The sequence below is a fragment of the Psittacula echo genome, assembly GCF_963264785.1.
Source record: "Psittacula echo genome assembly, chromosome: 2".
Lineage (NCBI taxonomy): Eukaryota > Metazoa > Chordata > Aves > Psittaciformes > Psittacidae > Psittacula > Psittacula echo.
The window spans coordinates 5211150-5231584 of record NC_137737.1 but is presented as its reverse complement, the minus strand read 5'-3'; the positions used below and the strand labels follow the sequence as shown (position 1 = coordinate 5231584).

General features: G+C 56.4%; 1 protein-coding gene across 1 annotated transcript; it reads left to right on the top strand.

The window, feature by feature from the left end:
- Positions 1-10278: 10278 nt before the first annotated feature.
- LOC308217866 (cohesin subunit SA-3-like) lies at positions 10279-20036 on the top strand (the record flags this gene model as incomplete). Its single annotated transcript, XM_080611263.1, has 30 exons — positions 10279-10370; positions 10449-10545; positions 10635-10751; positions 10861-10957; positions 11037-11113; positions 11185-11389; positions 11468-11619; positions 11694-11767; positions 11864-11987; positions 12054-12152; positions 12233-12312; positions 12397-12504; positions 13017-13116; positions 13198-13309; positions 13672-13775; positions 13858-13947; positions 14059-14148; positions 14441-14641; positions 15006-15088; positions 15272-15359; positions 15440-15520; positions 15626-15718; positions 15791-15971; positions 16077-16204; positions 16292-16393; positions 16771-16916; positions 16998-17126; positions 17303-17487; positions 17601-17776; positions 19488-20036. The coding sequence occupies 30 exons, from the start codon at positions 10279-10281 to the stop codon at positions 20034-20036; spliced, it is 3960 nt and encodes a 1319-aa protein (XP_080467389.1).
- Between the last annotated feature and the right edge of the window lie 399 nt (positions 20037-20435).

Below are 20435 nucleotides of genomic sequence, written 5' to 3'. Positions count from 1 at the left end.
TTTTATAAATGAAAACTATTTTACTGGGCAAAACGAGGACTAGGTGATCTGTTTGATTCAGTCTGAGTGAATGTGAAGCTTGCCTTGTTGTTATTATCTGCATACTCACCAAGAACTGTCGTCCAGAGGAGTTATAAAAGAGTGGTTTATGAACAGAATGCCTTTGATTCATAAAGAAAAACCAAAAGCTGCTCTCTGTTGTTTGCATTTCTGTGCACTTGGGCGAGGAAGCCTGTCCACAGTGACCCGTCACAGCCTCCCTTAGCTGAGGTTCTGAACACGCAGTAACACGCTCGGTTCATGTCCATGGGGCTGTGGTGGGAGGGATGCCGTTGGGAATGTCTGATGGTGACTCTTCTCCAAGCTCCCAAATCTGTTGGGTGAAATAGCATCTCAAATGGCACTTCTCAGGTAGAATTTCTGTAACTCCCTCTGGGATTGCTCCCAAAGGGAGCAAGAAGCCAACCTAGATAATCATAGTCTGGTGTGTCCAAAGTCTCATGCAATGAATGCTCATCAAAACACTTTCTGACTAGCATATTTTCTCCACCATGAGTGTGTTCATTTAAACCTGCATGTTTTAAGTAATACTTTAGGGTCAGCGGGTAGTATTAGAAATAGTATTATAAATAAGCAAATAGTATTCTGAATAGTAGTAAATACCCTATTATAGTAAAAATCCAAAGAGAACAAAAAGGGTTAAATCACCTACAGTGATGAATTCAACCGCTATTAAATTGTAGTAGTGATTCCAACAAGGCACAGCTAGAAATGCAAGTTCATCCCAGTGTCCCTTTTGCAGAACGGCTGTGGCCTGGATTTAACCGTTGGTCATTAACTAAATTGTCAACTATCTTTTTTTGGATATAAGCCATAGATTAAGCTGCATTCAAGTGTTATTGCTGGTAGTAGATATGAATCAAGATTAAACATACTGTGTATTAATATAACATGGCAGATGTGAGTATTGAACCACAGCCCCAGGCTCGTAGATGTGGACTAAGGTAGCAGCAGCACATGGCTTGTGAATCCTCCAAGAGTGACTTTAGCTTGACCAGGTAATGTGCTTACATACACCTGCATCGTTTTAAAGGGATTCAGCTGGTTTGGGCACTGACCCCTTTTGGGCAGTGGTGCACAATTACCTGCAGTAGGCACAGAATTACTCTTCAGAGTTCAATCAGCCTATATTTTTCTTCTCTTCAGCAGGGAGAAAACACTTATCCTTGATAGGAGCAGCTTTTTGTTCAGTGAGATACCTCTCCAGCAGTACAGGAAGAATCATGAAGTGCCAGTGGACAGTTCAGGGCAACATTCCTACAAGTGGATGTTAACAACCTATGTAAAAACTACAGAGAGCACCAGCATTACTGCAGGTACATTACAAATTAGTGAGAGCCTTTATTCTTTCTTCCAACCATTGCTTTTTATTTTCACGTAGCAACAGCCATTTACTTTGAAATGTGACAGGAAGGTTTCATGGTAGTTTTAACACTGCAGAGTTTAAATCCCAGCACAAAGGCTGTGTGCATTTTGTAAACTGAACATTACAGTGAACAGCATCAGGAAATGGGTGGGGACAGAAGACAAAGAATAAGCTATGGTGGCACTTAGTTCTAGTGTCCATGCACTGTCTTTTACCTGCACCCTGAACACGTTTCTCTTTGAAGGAACTTACACAAGGAGCAGAAAGAAGAGCAGGGTGGGATTGCTGGGCAAAAGCAGAACTGGTGCCTGAGGTGCAGGGGAGGATGTGATTCAAAGCACTGAGGTTGGGATCGCCACCTCAGGGAACAAAGGTCACCAGTCACTGTCTTGTGTGTCCAACACTTTGTGCTCCCACGAAGTGTTCAAGATATAATCCAGGTGTCTGCTCACAGGCCTTAGGCTGTCAGGGTTGCTCCTCAGCTGCCTCTTCCCAAAGCGACCGATGGGGCGCACGCCACGGCCCACGTACCAAAAAGGGTCGATCTCAGGACCTGGAATTCAAAGCAGTCCATGAAGCATCTACCGCTGCACTTACAGGCAACATTTCCTGAACATCTGAAGAGTGCTGGATGGCTTAGCCCAAGAAAAAACACAAGGGGAAAGGCTGCAGCCAGGCACACAACTTCGGGGTGTCTTTGAGGATTGCAGAAATAACTTTCATCTGTCTGGGCTGCAACCTGCAGATCATAGAATCCCAGACTGGTTTGGGTTGGAAGGGACGTTAAAACTCATCCAATTCCAACCCCTGCCACGGGCAGGGACACCTTCCACTAGACCAGGTTGCTCCAAGCCCCTGTGTCCAACCTGGCCTTGAACACTGCCAGGGATGGGGCAGCCACAGCTTCTCTGGGCACCTTGTGCCAGCGCCTCAGCACCCTCACAGGGAAGAGCTTCTGCCTAAGAGCTCATCTCAGTCTCCCCTCTGTCAGGTTAAAGCCATTCCCCTCGTCCTGTCCTTACAGGCCCTTGTCAAAAGTCCCACTCCAGATTCCTTGTAATCTAACATAAGCCGAAGTACCCATCAGATTCAGGAGGGCACAGGATGCTTTAAAACTGATCTGAACCTTGGAAGAGGTGTCGGTGCAGAATACCAACACCATAGTACCTCCACCAGTTTTAAACCAGTCTTCTCTTAGCTAAAGACCTGAAGTCCAACCATCCAGCTCCATTGCTGCTATATGCACCAGGTACACTAACTTTACAGACTAACAAATCCAGTGGACTGCAGGGGGGTTCCTGTGAGATGAAAGCATAAAAGCCTAATTCTTGTTCACTTAGGAAGTTGTTTCCATGGATGACTTTGTTTCTTTGAAAGCATTTGGAGTGCACTTATACCTGACTTACTTACTTTGATAGTCTCGTCTAGGTTTAGAGCAGGTGTGGAGGGGGGTATACATTATACTAAAAGACTAAGATACAACAAGAGGGAATATCTACAAAGTGCTGGACATGATGCCACCCCAAGGAAATGCCACATAATTCCAAAGGACTGTCAGGACCAGGAACACATCTGAATTGAAGTGCCTTATAAATCATCCACGTCATAGGAAAGTTTCAGGCAAGGCAGCAGGATTTTCCCCTGTGCATTTCAGTGCATGAACAGAGAAGATGAAAAACCCCTTTGGCTGTACACTTTTCTCCATCAGTGCATGTTTGAAGACTTCCCACACATTTAACCCCCTCCTGCCCACCAACACCCAAACAAGGTCACTTGCTTCACCTGGGTACGTAAAAACTGATGTTCCCACCATGGCTAATGCTCTTTAATGGGGAAAGGTGTCCCACTGAGAGCCCTTGTGCCTTACTCCCCGCACCTCCTCTCCCACACTCCACATGCAGTTATCACCCTTTGCTCCTTGGGGGAAGATGAGATTTCCTGATACAGATTTTCCTCAAAAACCTTTTGGCCTGTGTGTTTGTTAGCTTCTACTCAGGTGATACGGGATTGTGTCTGCACACCAGACTCGGTTCCTCACAGCATCTCTAAATGGAAACCCTCCAACCATTGACTTGCATTTTGACTTTGAGACAACTCGTGATTCCAGACAGAAATGAAGATGTCTGTAGAGCAAACTTAAGCTTCCGGCCCTTGCTTTCTTCTTACTGTATAGAAGTAGTTGTGAACTACTGCAGCTCCACAGGACACAGCTGAAAATTGCATTCCATCAAGTGATGCTCATACTTACTCCTGTTGTCTATCTGGTGCTTAAATGGTCTGCTCTGTCCTGAAGCAAAGCTGAGCGATACCAGGAGCACCAGCAGGTAGACAGTGACCATCTTTAAGCGCTTTGGTGACCACTGAGCACGCGGTGTCCACGAGATTGGATGCCACATGATGGAGCAGCGGTGGGAAGGCTGTGAGGAGGTAAGTGAACATGGGGAACATGGTATGAGTTAAAGCTCTCAAGGTGAAGGAAGGTATTGACTGTAACGGGGCGTTTCCATCTCTCAGAGCCATGTCACAACTCAGTTCTGTGAAACACTGGTGCTGGGGCTGTCCTGGGTATTTCTGTTTGAAGGCAAAGGCTATGCAGTGAGCCATCTACTGAGGTAACTCTGCAACTGGAGGGTTTTGCTCACCACCAGTAAAAGCCTCTCTCTTGGCTTCCTAGGGCACTCGAGTCCTGGCCCTGAGTTTGCTTCTGACTTTCTGTGTGAACCCCTATATGAGCATGGGCAGTGGCCACCAAAGTGTGTTTTAGCCACTGCCTTTCATCCTTTCCTCACTTGCAAAATATGTCTAACGTTTGCATTTTACACACTCTTTGTACAACTAAATGTGTTTCACTGGTGACAAGACAAGGGGGAATGGCTTTAACCTGACATAGGGGAGATTGAGATGAGCTCTTAGGCAGAAGTTCTTCCCTGTGAGGGTGCTGAGGCGCTGGCACAGGGTGCCCAGAGAAGCTGTGGCTGCCCCATCCCTGGCAGTGTTCAAGGCCAGGTTGGACACAGGGGCTTGGAGCAACCTGCTCTAGTGGAAGGTGTCCCTGCCTGTGGCAGGGGGTTGGAGCTGGATGAGCTTTAAGGTCCCTTCCAACCCAGTCTGGGATTCTATGAAAGGGAACATTCTGCCTGTGTCACCACTTCCTTGCTGACCCTGTCAATGGCAGTTTGTAGGAGCTTCCTCACAGCCCCATTCCCACATGCCATGCAAGGACAGTCTGCCTTGAACACACAAGCTCTGCCTGCATGTTTGGCAGTGTGGAGCCTCTGCTTACAGAGTCAGCAGGAGCCCGTTTGCTTAAGCATCACTTAGGTAGATACGCAGGTACAGAGCTATAGGAAGTCCTCTTGTTGACACTTGCACAGAGGCTTCTCCTTGTGCTCAGGTGGGGTTTTTCCCCTCTGGCTGCCAAAATCATAGCCTGCTTTCAGTACAGGCAAGCAGGAATGAACCTCTTTTGATGCGAGATGCTCCCAAGCACACCACGCAGGCAATGCAACAGCAGCACGTGGAGAACATGCTTGTGTCTCTCATTAAAATGCAAAGTCAAATGCTTCTCAAGCCTCAGTTATCACTGAAGGCTTCTTTGGGGTTTTTATCCCACATCAACAATTACTCAGCGGGCAACTCGGAGAACACTGATTTTAACCCACCATTTCAACAGAACCGTGAGTTAACTTCTCTAACTCACATATCTCATGCCAACCTCGTGCCAATCAGGATTTTGGCACATAACAGCATATGGGATGAATTTCAGTTTCAGCTGGTGTGTATCTCACGTTGCTCCGTGTTTAACAAAGCCTTAAGTTGAATGAGACAAGACGATGATGTTTTGGGGGGGTGTCCCTGGTGTGCTTATAGGGCTGCTGACAGGCTTTCCAGATTACCTCCTGCCTAGTTTTACCTGGGAACTGAGTGACAGAAAGGAAGAGCTTGCCTGGAGCTCATTGTTGATGACAGACAGAAACACAGGGAAAAGCTTTTAGCACAAGCTTTCTCCTAAGCAATCCTGTGTCTCAAGTCCCCACCATTCTGGCTGCCTTCTACAGTGCCATTATTTACTTACTGCCACTTTTTGCTCAGGGCTTCCAGTGCTCCTCAGTATGTAACACCCCTAAATAACGAGGGGGCTCAGCACGTCCAATCCTCCCTGATTTTTGCTCCTCCTAATCATCATCCCACCCCACTCGTATGGGAAGAAACCAAGGCAGAGATGCCACAAACTTAACCCCATGTGCTGCTGAGCATCTCTAACCCCAGCTCTACCTCATCAGTAGGCTATAAGGATAAGCACAAAATCTGGTTATCCACTCACAGTCCTTCCACGAGTAATGGGGCTGGAGGTGGTCTGTGAGCAACATGGGTCCAGGCCCATAGCCCACAGACCTGTAGCTTTCTTCTAAAGGGAGAGCTGAAAAACAAGACCTCCTGCAGTCACTCTGTGTGTGTGTCCTCCGCTTCCAACCAGTGAATGAGCCCCCAAAGCTTGGAAAACTGACTAGTTTCAACAAAACACAATGAAAAGTTTCAGGACTGATTTTCCCCTGGAGCTCAGCAGCAGTCAGCACTGATGCCACTTGAGCAATTTGCTGCTTCTGCTTTGTCCCGGAGCAGAAAGAGCCCTTATATTTTGGCTGAGCAACATCTATGAAAGAAATCTGGCAATTCCTATCAGCATGGGAGGGGAAAGGTAAAGCCGTTAATAACATTACAGTGAAGCCACAGCATCACAGCTTGCTGTGAGTCTGCCTCACACGAGCCGTGGGATACCAGCCTTGCATACAGGGGCTCTCAGCACACCAACCTCAAGCTCTGCTGCAGATCCATGAGGTCTAAGCCTCCCATGAATGTCATAGAATCCCAGCCTGGTTTGGGTTGGAGGGGACCTTAAGATCATCCAGTTCCAATCCCCTGCCATGAGCAGGGACACCTTCCACTAGAGCAGGTTGCTCCAAGCCCCTGTGTCCAACCTGGCCTTGAACACTGCCAGGGATGGGGCAGCCACAGCTTCTCTGGGCACCCTGTGCCAGCGCCTCAGCACCCTCACAGGGAAGAGCTTCTGCCTTAGATCTAACCTGAACTTGCCCTGTTTCAGTTTGAACCCATCACCCCTTGTCCTATCACTACAGTTCCTGATGAAGAGATGTCCTCAGAAGATAAGGTGCTACTAACACTTTAAACCCTAAAATAGCATCTTCCTCAAGATCAGCGCTGTGTATACCCCCTCCCATGCAAACACAAATAGGTTTCCTGTTTGAAAGCAGCGCTGGAGATCCCCACGAGACCAAATCTCTGCTGAAACCAGGCCTGGGACCATGGCTTATTTCAGGGCTGAGCAGCACTGCTGTGCTGCAGGCTCCTCCGTGTGCTCTCCGTGCAGGGGCTAAACGCTGCCTGTAGTGTTTAGCATGGTCCCTTCAGTGCAAAACCTGAGCAGAAGTTAGTGAGCACAGAGCACGGCTGAGCACATCAGTGCAGAAAGGCTGAAGCTCCGAAGGCACAAAAGGACATTCAGGCAGAAAGAGGCAGGACAAACACTGAAGCAGACAGCGCGAGGCACTCACCTGCTTGCACCAGAGCCACTCCTCAGGTAGCCACTGCTCCAAAGAGAAGCAGGGCAGCTGCTGGGGGCTTGTGCCTTTTATATTGGGAGGAACTGGGCTCGAAGGAGCGCGGGGGAGCCAAGAGGGGGGCCAGGAGCACGTCAGCAGCACCGGTGAGCAGCCTGAGCTTGCGGAAGGAGGGGTCGAGAACTGTGACAGGAACCCTCAGAAACCCATTGATCAGGAGCTGAGGACAGCACCAGCACATGGCAGGGTGGCTGAGCCCCCCCCCCCCAGCACACCAGGAGGGGGGCAGAGGGGAGGAGACCGCTGCCACATCCCTGTGGATGTAGGGACATGGCAGAACGGAGCAGCACGGGCTGCCAGCTCCCTGCACAGCAGAGCCAAGATCTCCGTGCTGCCCGGCTGAGATGCTCTGCCTGAAGCATGTGTCTGCGGGGGGAAAACACTCATGGTGGGGGTGAGGTGTGGGGAGGAGATGGACAGTGGGGAGCTCTCAGGGCCAGCAAGCTGGAGCAGTGAGTCCATGCACCCTTTCTCCTCTTGCTATTGTCCCACCACTGCGTTTTGCTTGGGATCTTACTTGATGGCAGCTTTAAGCCCCTAACCCATGACTGGGATCAACTCATCCACATGTAAGTTTTAGGCCATACTGCAACGCAGCACCCAAGGAGCTGATGGGATCAGTTGTGATTCAGTGCTTCAGGAGGTCCTGACCAACTTTGTGGCATCTGCGTGAGGCTCCTATCTTGTATTGCTACAACAGCAGTTGAACTGGCAGATGCCTCACTCCCTCAGCACCATCCTGCAGAGGCTAAGATGGGCACTGTCACCGCAGGCTCTCTTGCTGACACCCTTGCAGGGGTGCTCTGCTCCTGTGAGACTGATGACCAGGAGGAGACAGTAAGAAATGCTGCAACCCCATTAGGGTGAAGTGTAGGTTCAATAGCAACTCTGTTGTTCAGTTTTCCTATGAGGATGCTTTCAGTTGGGGAGCAGCTCGATGTACAAGTGACACTACTTCACTGCAGCAATACTCTTCCATTCTCTGATTTCCACCTAGTAACAGCTAAAAGAAGTGTCTTCCTCATCCAAGTTTTCAAGAGTTTACTCAGGCTACTCAGGATTACAACTGCAAAATATGAAGAGCACTCCACATCTGTGCTAGCACAAAAGGTCTTTCTACAGCTAACACAATCGATAGTGTATACACTTACTTTCTTCAGCATCCTCCTTTTAGTGTGTTCCCTTTGAACCTTGCCAACGCTCCCTGCCTAAAAATCAATCTGTATCGAAGAAGCAGGCAGTGACTGTGCTTCTGCTGTGATAATTGTATGTGCATGCATGGAGAGGATACCTTCTTAGTAAGTAAAACCCTTCATGGGTTTGCATCACAGATCTCTTCCCTTACCAATCTTCACATTGATTTTGAGTGGAAAAGGTGGGTATCCTTCCCTGATCTCTAGTGGGGATATATCTTAATGTCCTTTCCAACCCTAACTATTCAGTGGTTCAGAACACCGTGTCAATTCAAGCAACCAGACCAGACTGTTAATTACACAGAGCGTTACCCTGTTCTTCGCTGACATCCAGGTTACCAAAAAGCCAGGACTGGCTTGATTTTGGAGCTATGTTTTAAGTTGGGAAACAGGACCATCTAGTGGTTAACACAGAGTCTCTCCTCTCCTTTCCCTCTCCCTATCCTTCTCCTTCTTTCTCTCCTCTCCCGGACAGAACACGCGGAGCTGGGGGGCAATGTCCAGCCACAGCCCCGGCAGCGCCAGTTCCACACCGGTGTCCACCGGGACCGCTCCTCTCTGCCCCTTTAACCCCGGCTGTGGCTCTCGGCAGCGGCTTCTCCCCGCGCCCCGCAGCCCCGCACCTTCCACCGGGACCCATCACCGCCCCTCGCGTCAGCCGGAGCCCCACGGGGCCGGTTCTGGGCTGTGACCCCGTCCCGGTCCAGGAGGACCCGAGCCAGGGCGATTCGTTGTTATACCCAGGGTGAGATAAGACACAAACGGGGTCAACTCACACAAACAGATTTGATGCCACAGATGCCAAAGCCCACGGTGTATGGGGTGACTCCTGGCACCCCACAAACGCTTCTCACTGCTTGTCCCCCCTGTGTGTCACTGATGAGAGTAAGATACTGTTTGTGCTCCCCCTTCACTCCAAGGGTGCCGAGGTGCTGGGAAGGCAGCCCTGGAGATGGCAGTGCAAGTGTCAGAGCTGCTCCCTTCCAGCTGCAGCTGAGCAAGCGTTTCAGGGTGCCCAGCAGGTCCCTATCACCCCAATGGCCTCCCCTGGAGCCTCCCCAGACACACACCCTACCCCATTGGCCCCAGCTCTGTATTTAAGCTCAGGTCAGGGGCTCTGAGAGCTGTTTTAAATCTTCTCCTTTTCTATTAGTTTTTCTGTTTTATTGCTGTATTTGTTTTCCATCTTTATTGCAATAGTGCCACTGGGCTGCCTTTGACTCCTGTTTGGCTGCTGTTAGCGGGGTCGTGTGGACGGGGGCAATCCCTGGTCTCCCGCTGTCTGTAGGCTTAGGTTTGTTCGCCTTCTGGGTTCACTGTCATGTGCCTGCCTTGCCTGAGCTGGTACCAGTATGGGGCTTCATGGTCGGGGGTGCTCCACTCCAGTGCCAGGCTGGGAGGGACAACGCGGGGGGGTACAGGGAGCCGCATCCCACCCGCAGGCGCCTATGGGGCACCCTCAGGGTATTTCGGGGAGGGCTCGGGGGTGTCCCCTGCGCCGGAGGGGCCCCGGGAGCCGCAGGGTGAAGCGATGGTGCCGCAGGCACTGGGGGGCAGCGGGTGGCACTGCGCGGTACTGGGAGGCACGGGGCAGGAAGCCGAGGGTCACTGGGAGGCCATAGGGGGCGCCGCCGGGGCGCGCTGGGCCGGACGTCGATCCCTCGGTGGCTGGAGGCAAGGCAGGACCGGGCGGAGGGGCCGGAAAGTACCCGGGTTGGGGGGTGTTGGGGAGGCCTGACCCCCAGTTGTGCCCATGGGGGCTATGGCTGGCGGGATGAACCCACTGAGTGAGCCGGGGGGGCATGGGGAGGCCTGAGCCCACCGCACAGTGACCCAGGGGTTGGCTCCTTCCTCCTGTACCTCCCCAAGGGCCGTTTTGCGCTCCTCGGTGTCCCCAGGCTGGGCTGGGGGGGTGGTTCTGGGTGCCGGGGGACTCCCTAGACTGTGGGGTGTCAGGGCTGAGGCGCTCCCCACTGCGTGCACCCATTGTGCCTCCCCCCCCCAAGGCCTTGCTGTCACCATGGTTCCCCGGCGCTCGTCCCGCATCCAGGGATCTGGCTCCAGCTCCACACCGGGGTCCGTGGGGCCATCATCGCCTCCCTCTGACACCTCGTGAGTGACCGGGGGTTAGGGTGGGTGGGGAGGGCACCCAGAGCGACCCCTTCATCCCCCCCCACCCCATCCCCGCAGGGACCTCGCCAGCGGTGGTGACTCTGGCAGCGACTTTGAGGCCACGCTGCGGCCATGCGGCAAACGGGAACCCCAGCAGGGGCCGAGCCACAGCCATGTATGTCCTGACCCTCCCTGCTCCCCGTTCCACGTGTGGGTGCCATCCCACGGCATCCCCAACCCGCCCTTCAATGTGTCTGCCCCCAGGTCGGGAAGCGTCCCCGGGTGATGGAGCCAAACGGTGACTGCAGCAGCACATCCACAGTCAACCCGGAGCCGAACACCCTCTTTGAAGCCATTAAATCAGCCAAAATCGCCGTGGAGGTAACCTCAAACTGGCGCAGCACTCCCTGGGGATGCAGGGCCGCATGGGTGGGGATTTGGGGGGAGAAGGGGGGTTTGCGGGGCTCCCAGCCTGTTTTTGTACTCACAGACGGTGGTGGACGACTGGTTGGAGACCTACAAGCGAGACCGTGAGACAGGGCTCTTGGAGCTCATCAACTTTATTGTCTGCTCCTGCGGTTGCCAAGGTCAGGGTCCCCAGGGTGGAGGGGTCCCCTCAGTGCTGCTGGGGGGACCCCCATTTCACCGCTTTCCCTCTCCCCACAGGTGTGGTAACACCAAAAATGTTCAGGGACCTGCAGAACTCGGAGATCATCCAGCAGCTGACGGAGCAGTTCAAGGAGGTGCTGGATTGGCACGGGAGTGGGCGATGGAGAGGGGGGGATCCCGCTCACCCCATCCTTGTCTCATGTAGGATTCATCCGAGTATCCCCTTTCGCTCAACACCCGACCCTGGCGCCGTTTCCGGGCTGGGTTTTGCGAGTTGCTGACAGCAGTGGTGCAGCAATGCCAGTACAGCATCATCTATGACGAATTCCTGATGGGTTCCCTCATCTCCTTCCTCATCAGCCTCACTGATTCCCAAGTACGGGCTTTCCGCCACACCAGCACCCTGGCAGGTAGGCAGCACCCATGGGTGGCTCCCCTTGGGCACCCCATGGAAGGGGTCCCGGTACCCACAGGCATTGTGGCCGTAGCCATGAAGGTGATGTCGGCGCTGGTCAAGGTGGCGTTGGGCGTGAGCGTGCACCAGGAGAACAACCTGCGGCAATACGAGGCCGAGCGGAGCAAGGGGCCCGGCCGCCGCGCCACCGAGAAGCTGGAGGCGTTGATGGTGAAACGCCAGGAGGTGAGGGGCGGTGCTGCCAGCATGGTGATGGTGGCACGGGCTCCTGGTTGAACCGCGCTGCGTCCCCACACCAGCTCAGAGAGCAGCAGGAGGAGATCGAGAGCATGATGAACGCCATCTTCAAGGGCGTCTTCGTACATCGCTACAGGTTGGTGGCTCGGGAGTGGAATGGGGGGGTCTCATGGGTGGGGGAGAGATTTGGGGGTGAGCGGCAGGAAACCCCCGGCATTGCCACGTGCTGCAGGGATGTGGTGCCAGACGTCCGAGCCATCTGCATGGAGGAGTTGGGGATGTGGATGAAGACCTACGCGGCTTCCTTCCTCACTGACAGCTACCTCAAGTACATCGGGTGGACCTTGTATGACAAGGTGGGTACCGATGGGGGGGGCACGGGGGGGTGCAGGATGGGACCCTGTTGACAGCTGCCGCTGCAGCAGTGGGAGGTGCGCCTGCAGTGCGTGAAGGCATTGCAGGGGCTCTACGGCCACCGGGACACGGCTGCCCACATGGAACTCTTCACCAGGCGCTTCAAGGTGAGGGGGCCTCCGTGGGGAGGGTCCCTTGGGTGTCTCCCCCACCCCCTGTAGGGTGACACCGATGTGTCCTTCACCAGACACGCATGGTGTCCATGGTGCTCGACAAGGAGCTCAGCGTGGCCGTGGAGGTGGTGAAGCTGTTGACACTGATGCTGGAGTGAGCGTGGGGATGGGGTTTTGCAGGGGATGGGGGAACACCCGAGAGGCCTTTGGGGATCCTCCCACCCTTCCTTCTGCACAGGAACATGGAGGAGGCGCTGACGGACGAGGACTGCCAGAGCGTCTACCCCATCGTCTTTGTATCCAACCGGCCTCTGGCCACTGCCGCGGGGATTTTCCTCTACCGCCGGTGAGCAAGACCCGGTACCCAGCACAGCCCATCCTAGTGCTGCTGTCACCCACACAGAACCCCCCAAAACACCGAGCCTCCCAAAGCGTGAGTCAAGGCTCCATTTCCCTGCCAGCTCCCCTCATCCCAGCCTCGTTAGTGCCAGCATTAATGGGAGCAGGATGCCAGGGTGGCCAAATCCAACTGGAACCACTTGTGCTCTTGCACCAGCCATGTGTTTATCTCAGCACAGGCCTATGGCATTGGCGGTGTTTGGGTTTGGCACATCTGGAGCAGAGGCAGATGTGATCCCCTGGGGCGCAGGGATCAGGGCATGGCCCACAGTGAGGGTCATGGGACCCCTCTATCCCTGTCCCTTGGGTGTCCCCCAGCTCTGTCCCCAAAGTGGGCTGTACGTGAGACCCCCCTGTCCATGTCGCTTGGGTGCCTGGTGCCTGTGTGTCCCCCAGCTCTGTCCCCACACCAGGGGGGATGTGGTACCCCCATGTTTGACTGTGTCCTCGTGTCCTCAGGCTGCTGGATCCCCAGCAAGGTGTGGGCATGGACACATCTCATGACAGGGACAACAGGACCTTCTTTCAGGTCCTTCTGACCTTCTTCATCGAGATCGAGGTGAGGATGGCCTTGGGGAGCCAGGCAGGACACTGCGGTGGTCCCTGCGTGCCGTGACTCCCCTGTCCCCACCATCCCCAGCTCCATGAGCACGCAGCCTACTTGGTGGACAGCCTGTGGGACTGCGCCGGGCCCCGGCTGCGGGACTGGGAGACCATCAGCACTTTGCTGCTGGAGGAGTCATCTGCTGGGGGTATGGTGCTGCTGGGAGACACCAGAATGTGCTGGGTATCACGGAGGAGGCACTGAGATGGCAATGGGAGAAACTGGGAAGCACTGGGATGGCACTGGGAGACACTGGGATATGCTGGGAGATGCTGGGGGACATTCCTGGGACATGTCGGGATGTTACTGAGAGATACTGGGATGTCAGTGGGAAGCACTAGGACAGCCATGGAACACTCTGGGATGTCCCTGTGTTGGCTATGTCATTGCCACCACACTGGTGGGCAGTCAGGACTCATACTGGGATGCATTGGGATGCCCTGGGTTTGCAGATGGGGAGGTGCTGGTTGCATTCCAACCCTCATTCCAACCCACTCCCCCATTCCCCAGGTCTAGGAGACCAGCAGGAGAAGGCGCTAGTGGAGATCCTGGCAGCCAGCGTGGTCCAGGCGGCTGAGGGGCAGCCACCTGTGGGCCGTGAGCCAGCCAAGAAGGTAACGGGGCTGGGAGGGGGCAAAATTGGGGGGGAGGGGGGTTGGGAGGATCCCCCCTTTGACCCCCTCTTTTTGTCCCCAGCCTTCATCCCGAGAGCGGAAGGCACAGATGGAGGAAAGAATCCGCCTTACCCACTGCCTTATCCCGGCTCTTCCCAAGCTGCTGGGCAAGGTGACGGGGAGGGGGGACACCCCACTGGCATCCCCAGGGGTTTGGGGGAGTCGGTGGTGACCCCCCCGTTGTCCTCCTCATCCCCTCACTGTCATGTCCCCCCCAACCAAGTTTTCGGCAGATGCTGAGAAGGCGGCTCCGCTCCTGGAGGTCTTGTGCTGCTTCGATCTCAGCATCTACTGCACTGGGCGGCTGGAGAAGGTGTTGTCCCCTGGTGTCACCCCTCTTCGTGTCACCCCCGGGTAGCATCCGATCCCCCCAGGACTGGGGCTGAGTCGCTTTGCCCCTCAAAACTGTTGGGACAGGGATGGGATGCGGCGTGTTCCCCAAATGCTCCCTTTGGTGGTCAAGTGCCCCCCATCAGCATGCTGTCCCCATCACCCCAGGGTGTCCATGGCTGTCCCCATCCTCACAAGGGGGGTCCATATGCCCCCCCGTAGGGGGTCCCTGTGTGGCTTTGTCCCCGTGAGGAGGTGACGTTTCTCTCCTGCAGCACCTGGAGCTGGTGCTGGAGCAGCTGGAGGAGGTGGTGCAGAAACACACGGAGCAGACGGTGCTGGAAGCTGCATCCCGCGCGCTCCATGCACTCTGTGACCCTGAGCTGGCCCTGCAGCGGCACGGGGACCGGGTACGGAGCCGCCTGGCTGACCAGCTGGCAGACAAGTTCAACCAGGAGGTCACTGAGATGCTCCAGGTAGAGGGAACAGGGACATGGAGCTGGGGACAGGGCGGGGGATAGGGACAAAGAGCTGGGGACAGGAACTTAAGTTAGGACATGGCTGGGGACAGGGACATGGAGCTGGGGAGAAGGCTGAGGAGCTGGACGTGGAGCAGGGATGGGGCTAGGGACAGGGACACGAACCTAGGATAGGGCTGGGGGCAGGTACACGGAGCTGGGCTGGGAACAAGAGAGGGACCAGCAACTGTAGGGATACTGGTGGCCTGGGCAGGGATGATGGGCAGGGAAAAGCTGGTCTAGGGAGCACTGGGTGAGGGAGGCAGCAAGGGACCCAGCCAGTTGTGGGTCTCCAACCCTTCATGCGATGTCCCCAACCCCTGGCCCTGCCCAGGCCTCGTCCCTGGATGAGGAGGAAGTGTACAGCATGGCAGCCACACTGAAGAGGATCTCCATCCTGTTCAGGTGAGTGGGAGGCCACATGCCACTCCTGTGTTCATGTCCCCAGGGGTCCCCTGGGTGCTCTCATTCCCTTCTGCTCCCCATGTCCCCATACCCTGGCATCCCTGTCCCCATCTGCTCCCTGTGTCCCCATCATCCCTGTCCCCCATGTCCCCTCACCCTGCTGATGCTGCTCTGTCCCCACAGCGCCCATGACCTGACTCCCTGGCAGCTCTTTGATCCCTGCACCCAGCTCCTGCAACGTGCCGTGGACACGGGCGAGGTGCCACCGCAGGTACCACCCTGGGGACACAGCGCTGGGGACACACTGGAGACACAATGAGGCACATCCCTCACCCACATCCATCCCTGCAGGTCCTTGTCCCCACCTTCACTTGCCTCTATTTCCACATCCTCTGGGAGCTCTCTCGCTTGCCCAGCACCGATGTCCCTGAGGTGAGTGGCCACCAGGACAATTTGGGGTTGGCCCTGTGTCCCTAAGGGCCATTGTGTCCCTAAATGCCACCATGTCCCCAAACGTTACCATGTCCCCCTGCCCAGGAGCAGCTACAGAGCCTGAAGACCAAAGTCGTCACCTTCTACTCATTGTGCCACAGCTGCCTGTCCGACGTGGACACTGGTGTCCAGAAACAGGTACACAGGGACCTGTAGGGATGGGAAGAGATGGAACCAGCCCTGATGCCAAGCCCATCCTTGTGTTCTCAGGCCTTCAGAGTGCTCAGCGACCTGCTGCTGGTGTTGGGGCCACGGCTGCCAGAGGATGGGCGAGAGGAGCTGGCTCCGCTGGTGCTACATCCTGATGCTGAGCTGCAATCCCAGCTGGCCGCCTTCCTCATGGACCACGTCTTCTACCCTGCTTATAACCACGAGGAGCTCTTGCTCACCGGTAAATCACTGGGTGACCCCCCAGCGTCACTCCAGGGTGCTTGTCCCTCCCTTAATTGTCTCCCCTTAATTGTGCCCCCCTTATTGTCCCCTTCTGTCCCCGTAGAGGACAGCGAGAGCCGCATCGAGGAGCTGCACCAACGCCGGGTGCTTCTGGCCGGCTTCTGCAAACTCATCATCTACGGCGTCTTGGAGCTCAGCGCCGCTTCCGACGTCTTCAAGCACTACACCAAGGTAACCGGGTGCACCAGGGCGGGTCCCCGCTGTCCCACTGTCCCCACAACACCTCGGGCACACTGGGTCCTGTCCCTCCCTCCCCAGTTTTACAGCGATTATGGGGACATCATCAAAGAAACGCTCAACTTGACCCGGCAGATCGACCGGCAGGAGTGGGCTCGCACCCTGCTCCTCAGCCTGCAGCAGGTTGGGGTGATGGGGAGGGGGGTGTGTGTGTGTGTGCTGGGGGGGCCTGGGGCGGGCCTGGGGTCTCCAGAGGGCTCTGGAGGGCTGCACTAGGGAGGTTTGTGGGGCTCTAGGTTGGGTGGATGGGGCTGGAGGGAGAGGTCTGAGAGTCTGGGGGTACTCCAGGGGGCTGGGTGGATCTGAGGTGGTCTCCAGGTGGGTCTGAGGGGGGCTTTGCGGTGCTCTAGGGAGGTTTGGGGGGCTCAAGGCGATGTGGATGGGGTTTGGGGGGGTGTCTTTGGGGAGGTCCAGGGATCTGGGAAGCTCCCGGGGGTGCTCCAAAGGGGGTTGAGGGGGGTTCCAACAGTTCCCCCCTAACCTTGTGCCCCCCACCATAGCTGATGACAGAGCTGCTGCACCAAGAAGGTCCCAACATCCGAATGACAGAAGCTTTCCTGAATATCCGGGACTTGGCACGAAGGTTTTCCCTCTTCTTCAGCCTCCACCAGCTCCGAAGCCGCCCGCTGCTGCTGAACATCCACAGGTACAACAGGATGAAAATGTGGGGGGAGGCAGAGGGGATTTTTGGGGTGTCATCCCCTCTTTATACCTTTATCCCTGCCAGGGAAGGGATTCTGTTCGCTTTCCAGAAGATCCCGGGCTCAGAACCGGGATTGCCACCACTCAATTTACCCTTCCTGGAGGTGCTGAGCGAGTTTTCACCCTGTGTGCTGCACCCGGATAAAGCTTTGCTGTGAGTTATTTGGGGGGGGCACCCTAGGGCGGGGTCTGGGAGGGTCCTTTCAGGTCTATTTGGGTCCCATTGGGGTCCTCAAGGTCAACATGGGGACCCTCGGGGGATGTGGGGTGTCTGTGTGCCCCCCCAGTACCCCACTGACCCCCCCCCATATATTTGTCATCCCTCCCCAGCTTAGCCTACCTGGACAAGGTGTCCCGGGAGCAGCTCGGGGTGCTGGCACCAGGTGACACGGGGCAGTGGCAGTCCCTTGTCACCTACCGCAACTCGCTACAGCCACAGGATGGGGGGGGGACGGGGGAGAGCAGCCGTGGTGCAGCGCCCACCCCACACCCCACCAAGAGACCCCGCCTGGAGGGTGAGGATTGGGGTGCGGGGGGGGTCGGGGGTCCTGGGGGTTGCGTCACCCCCAGCACCCATCTGGGTTCGGTGGGGTTGGGGGGGTCCTCATGCTCAGCATCCCCCCCACAGCCCCCCCGCAGGCCCCCGACTCCAGCCCACGGCCAAGCACGCACCCCTCCAGCCCGGCCTTGACCTCCACCATGTTACGGGGTGACCCCCGGCCCCCCCGGCTGTTGTTCCCCGGCTCCATCCTCTCCTCACCACAGCAGCAGCTCCATGACCCTGTGGTGCAGTCTGGTGACGCTGTGAGCGAAGGGGGCTTAGGGAGGGCAGGTGGAGATTGGGGGTGATGACGGGAGCATGTCTGTTGGGGGGCTTTGGTGGGGGGCATGGCGTGGGCATTGGGGGGGTACTGGGGTGTTTGGAGGGGGACACTGGGTCTGTTGGGACAGGTCAGTCTGGAGGGGTCTCTCCACTTTCCCTCCCTCTTCTACCCCAGCCGCAGCCTGATGGTGGTGGAAGAGGAGGAGCAGGAGGAAGAGCAGGGAGGCGAAGAGCAGGAAGAGGAGGGCAGGGTGAGCTCCTCCTGCCAGGACCCCCTCCAGCCACCCTGGGGTGCCCAACCTAACTTGTGTGTTTCATCCCCCCCAGGGCTGCCTCTGGGACGTCTTTGACAGCGTGTTGAACATGAAGGTGATCTTGGAGGGGTGAGGGTGCGTTTGGGGGAGCCTTTCCCCCAACCCCCCAGTTTGGGGGACACCCCCTTCCCTTTCTGCACCCCCCCAGCCCCAGGATGGGTGAGCAAGGACCCCAGCGCACCCCGTGCGGTGACACAGAGCAGTTTGGAGCCTGTTTATCATTGTTATGAGCCCAAATTTTGGGGGGGCACCCCCCACGGGCCAGTTTGTTGACAGTTAATAAATAGTTGTTTGGCAGCTGCTGGTGTTGGGGGGGGATCAGAATGGGGGTCCCTGGGGTGCAGGGGGGGGGGGTGTCCCTGCTCCAGTGCACATGACATAGGAGTTGCCATAGGTGACGTATAGCACCCAGCCGTGGGGGTGAGGAACCCCCTGGCCCCCCAGTGATGCAGAGGAAGCAAAGATGCAGCCCCAACATGTATGGGCCACAAGCTCAAAGGTGAGGTCCATGGGACCCAGCTCCAGGCCATGCAGGGACACGTGGGGCAGACATAGGGTACCCATGGGACAGCGGGGGGACACTCATGGGGGTCCAAGTCAACCTGGAGAAAACAACAGGAAAAGGAAGCTTCATTTTCCATAGTCCTTTAGGTCTTGGCTTCCTCAACAAGGAAGTCATTGACATCTACACTGATGGTGACTTACATGATGCAAACAGGCCATTGCTGAAAATGGAACTGCAACAACATTTCATGCAGCACATGAAGATAGACATGGGTTAGCACTGGTGAGGTTTCAACTAGAGAATGGGCCTGGGGTGACTTTGCTGGTGGCTGTGGGGCTTGGACCATGTTCAGGGGAGAGGAATACTTCTAGAACCAGGCTCAGCAGCATGGGTTGGGATGTAAGGTGCAGTGAGCGCAGAATGGCAGAGGTGTTTGATCTGAGACACCCAGCACCTCTGCCATTTCACTCCAGCATGCCCAAACGTGGCACTGCACGGAGGCTGCAGCAGGGTGAGGCCTGGACACCTCTAAGCTCATCTCTAAGGATCCTGCCCTACAAAATCAAAGCTTTACTGACTGACTATGGCTGGGCCGGGAATGACCGTGGACAACGCTGCTGAGGCACGGAAGTGATGGGTTTGTAGACCTGGGGTTCAGAATTCCATGGAGCAAGGGACTCCTTCACGCTCCCAGAGCTGGAGGAGAGGTGGAAGAGTGGTCAGGGAACCCTTGGGATAAGAGGAAGGGCAACAACTGGAATGCTCTGATGTTCCCGCAGCATCTCCCTGCTCCCACCTGGTTTCCCCTACACGTCCCTGCTGTGCTGCTTTTTGTCCGCTGGGGGGCGGCACCGCACCGCTCCCGTGCCCTAGGGTCCGTGCCGAGCGCCCCGAGGGTACAACTGGCCCCGGGCGCGGTACCGCTCGCAGCCACCGGGGGGCGCGGCGGCGGCAGCAGGCACCGCATGGAGCCCCAGAGCGGTCAGGAAGGCGCCGGGCTCCGACCATCCGGGCTTTAATCCCGCAGAACCGGCGGCCCCGAGCCGCGGCCCATGGCGGAACCGGCTGCACCGCCGACGGCACCGCCCGCGCTCACCGCGCCCGAAGAGACACCGGAACCTCGCCCCGCTCCCTGTATGGGCCTCGCCCCGCCCTCCCCCTCCTTTTATAGACATCACACCTCCGCCCCTTCCTTTTATAGAAGTAACACCGCCATCCTCGCCCAGCCCCCTAATTTCACAGGCCCCGCCCCGCCCGCCCCGGGTCCCGCTGCCCGCCCGCTCATTCCCCCGGCCCCGTCCCCACCGGCGCCTCTCTCCTCTTCCTCCCCTGGCAGAGCTGGGGGGCAATGTCCAGCCACAGCCCCGGCAGCGCCAGTTCCACACCGGTGTCCACCGGGACCGCTCCTCTCTGCCCCTTTAACCCCGGCTGTGGCTCTCGGCAGCGGCTTCTCCCCGCGCCCCGCAGCCCCGCACCTTCCACCGGGACCCATCACCGCCCCTCGCGTCAGCCGGAGCCCCACGGGGCCGGTTCTGGGCTGTGACCCCGTCCCGGTCCAGGAGGACCCGAGCCAGGGCGATTCGTTGTTATACCCAGGGTGAGATAAGACACAAACGGGGTCAAACGCCGCTAATCAAAGAGATTTATTGCTCACTTACCTGAAGCTTGGCGCTGGCATCACCTACACATGGTAAGCTCCAGAACGGTGCTACCAACATGGGTATCCTCACTTACTTACCCACCTAAAACTCCATCTGTGTAAAGCCTCACTGGACAGCACTCTCCACTTGACCGCAAACCAGCTCCCTGCTCCTAATCCTA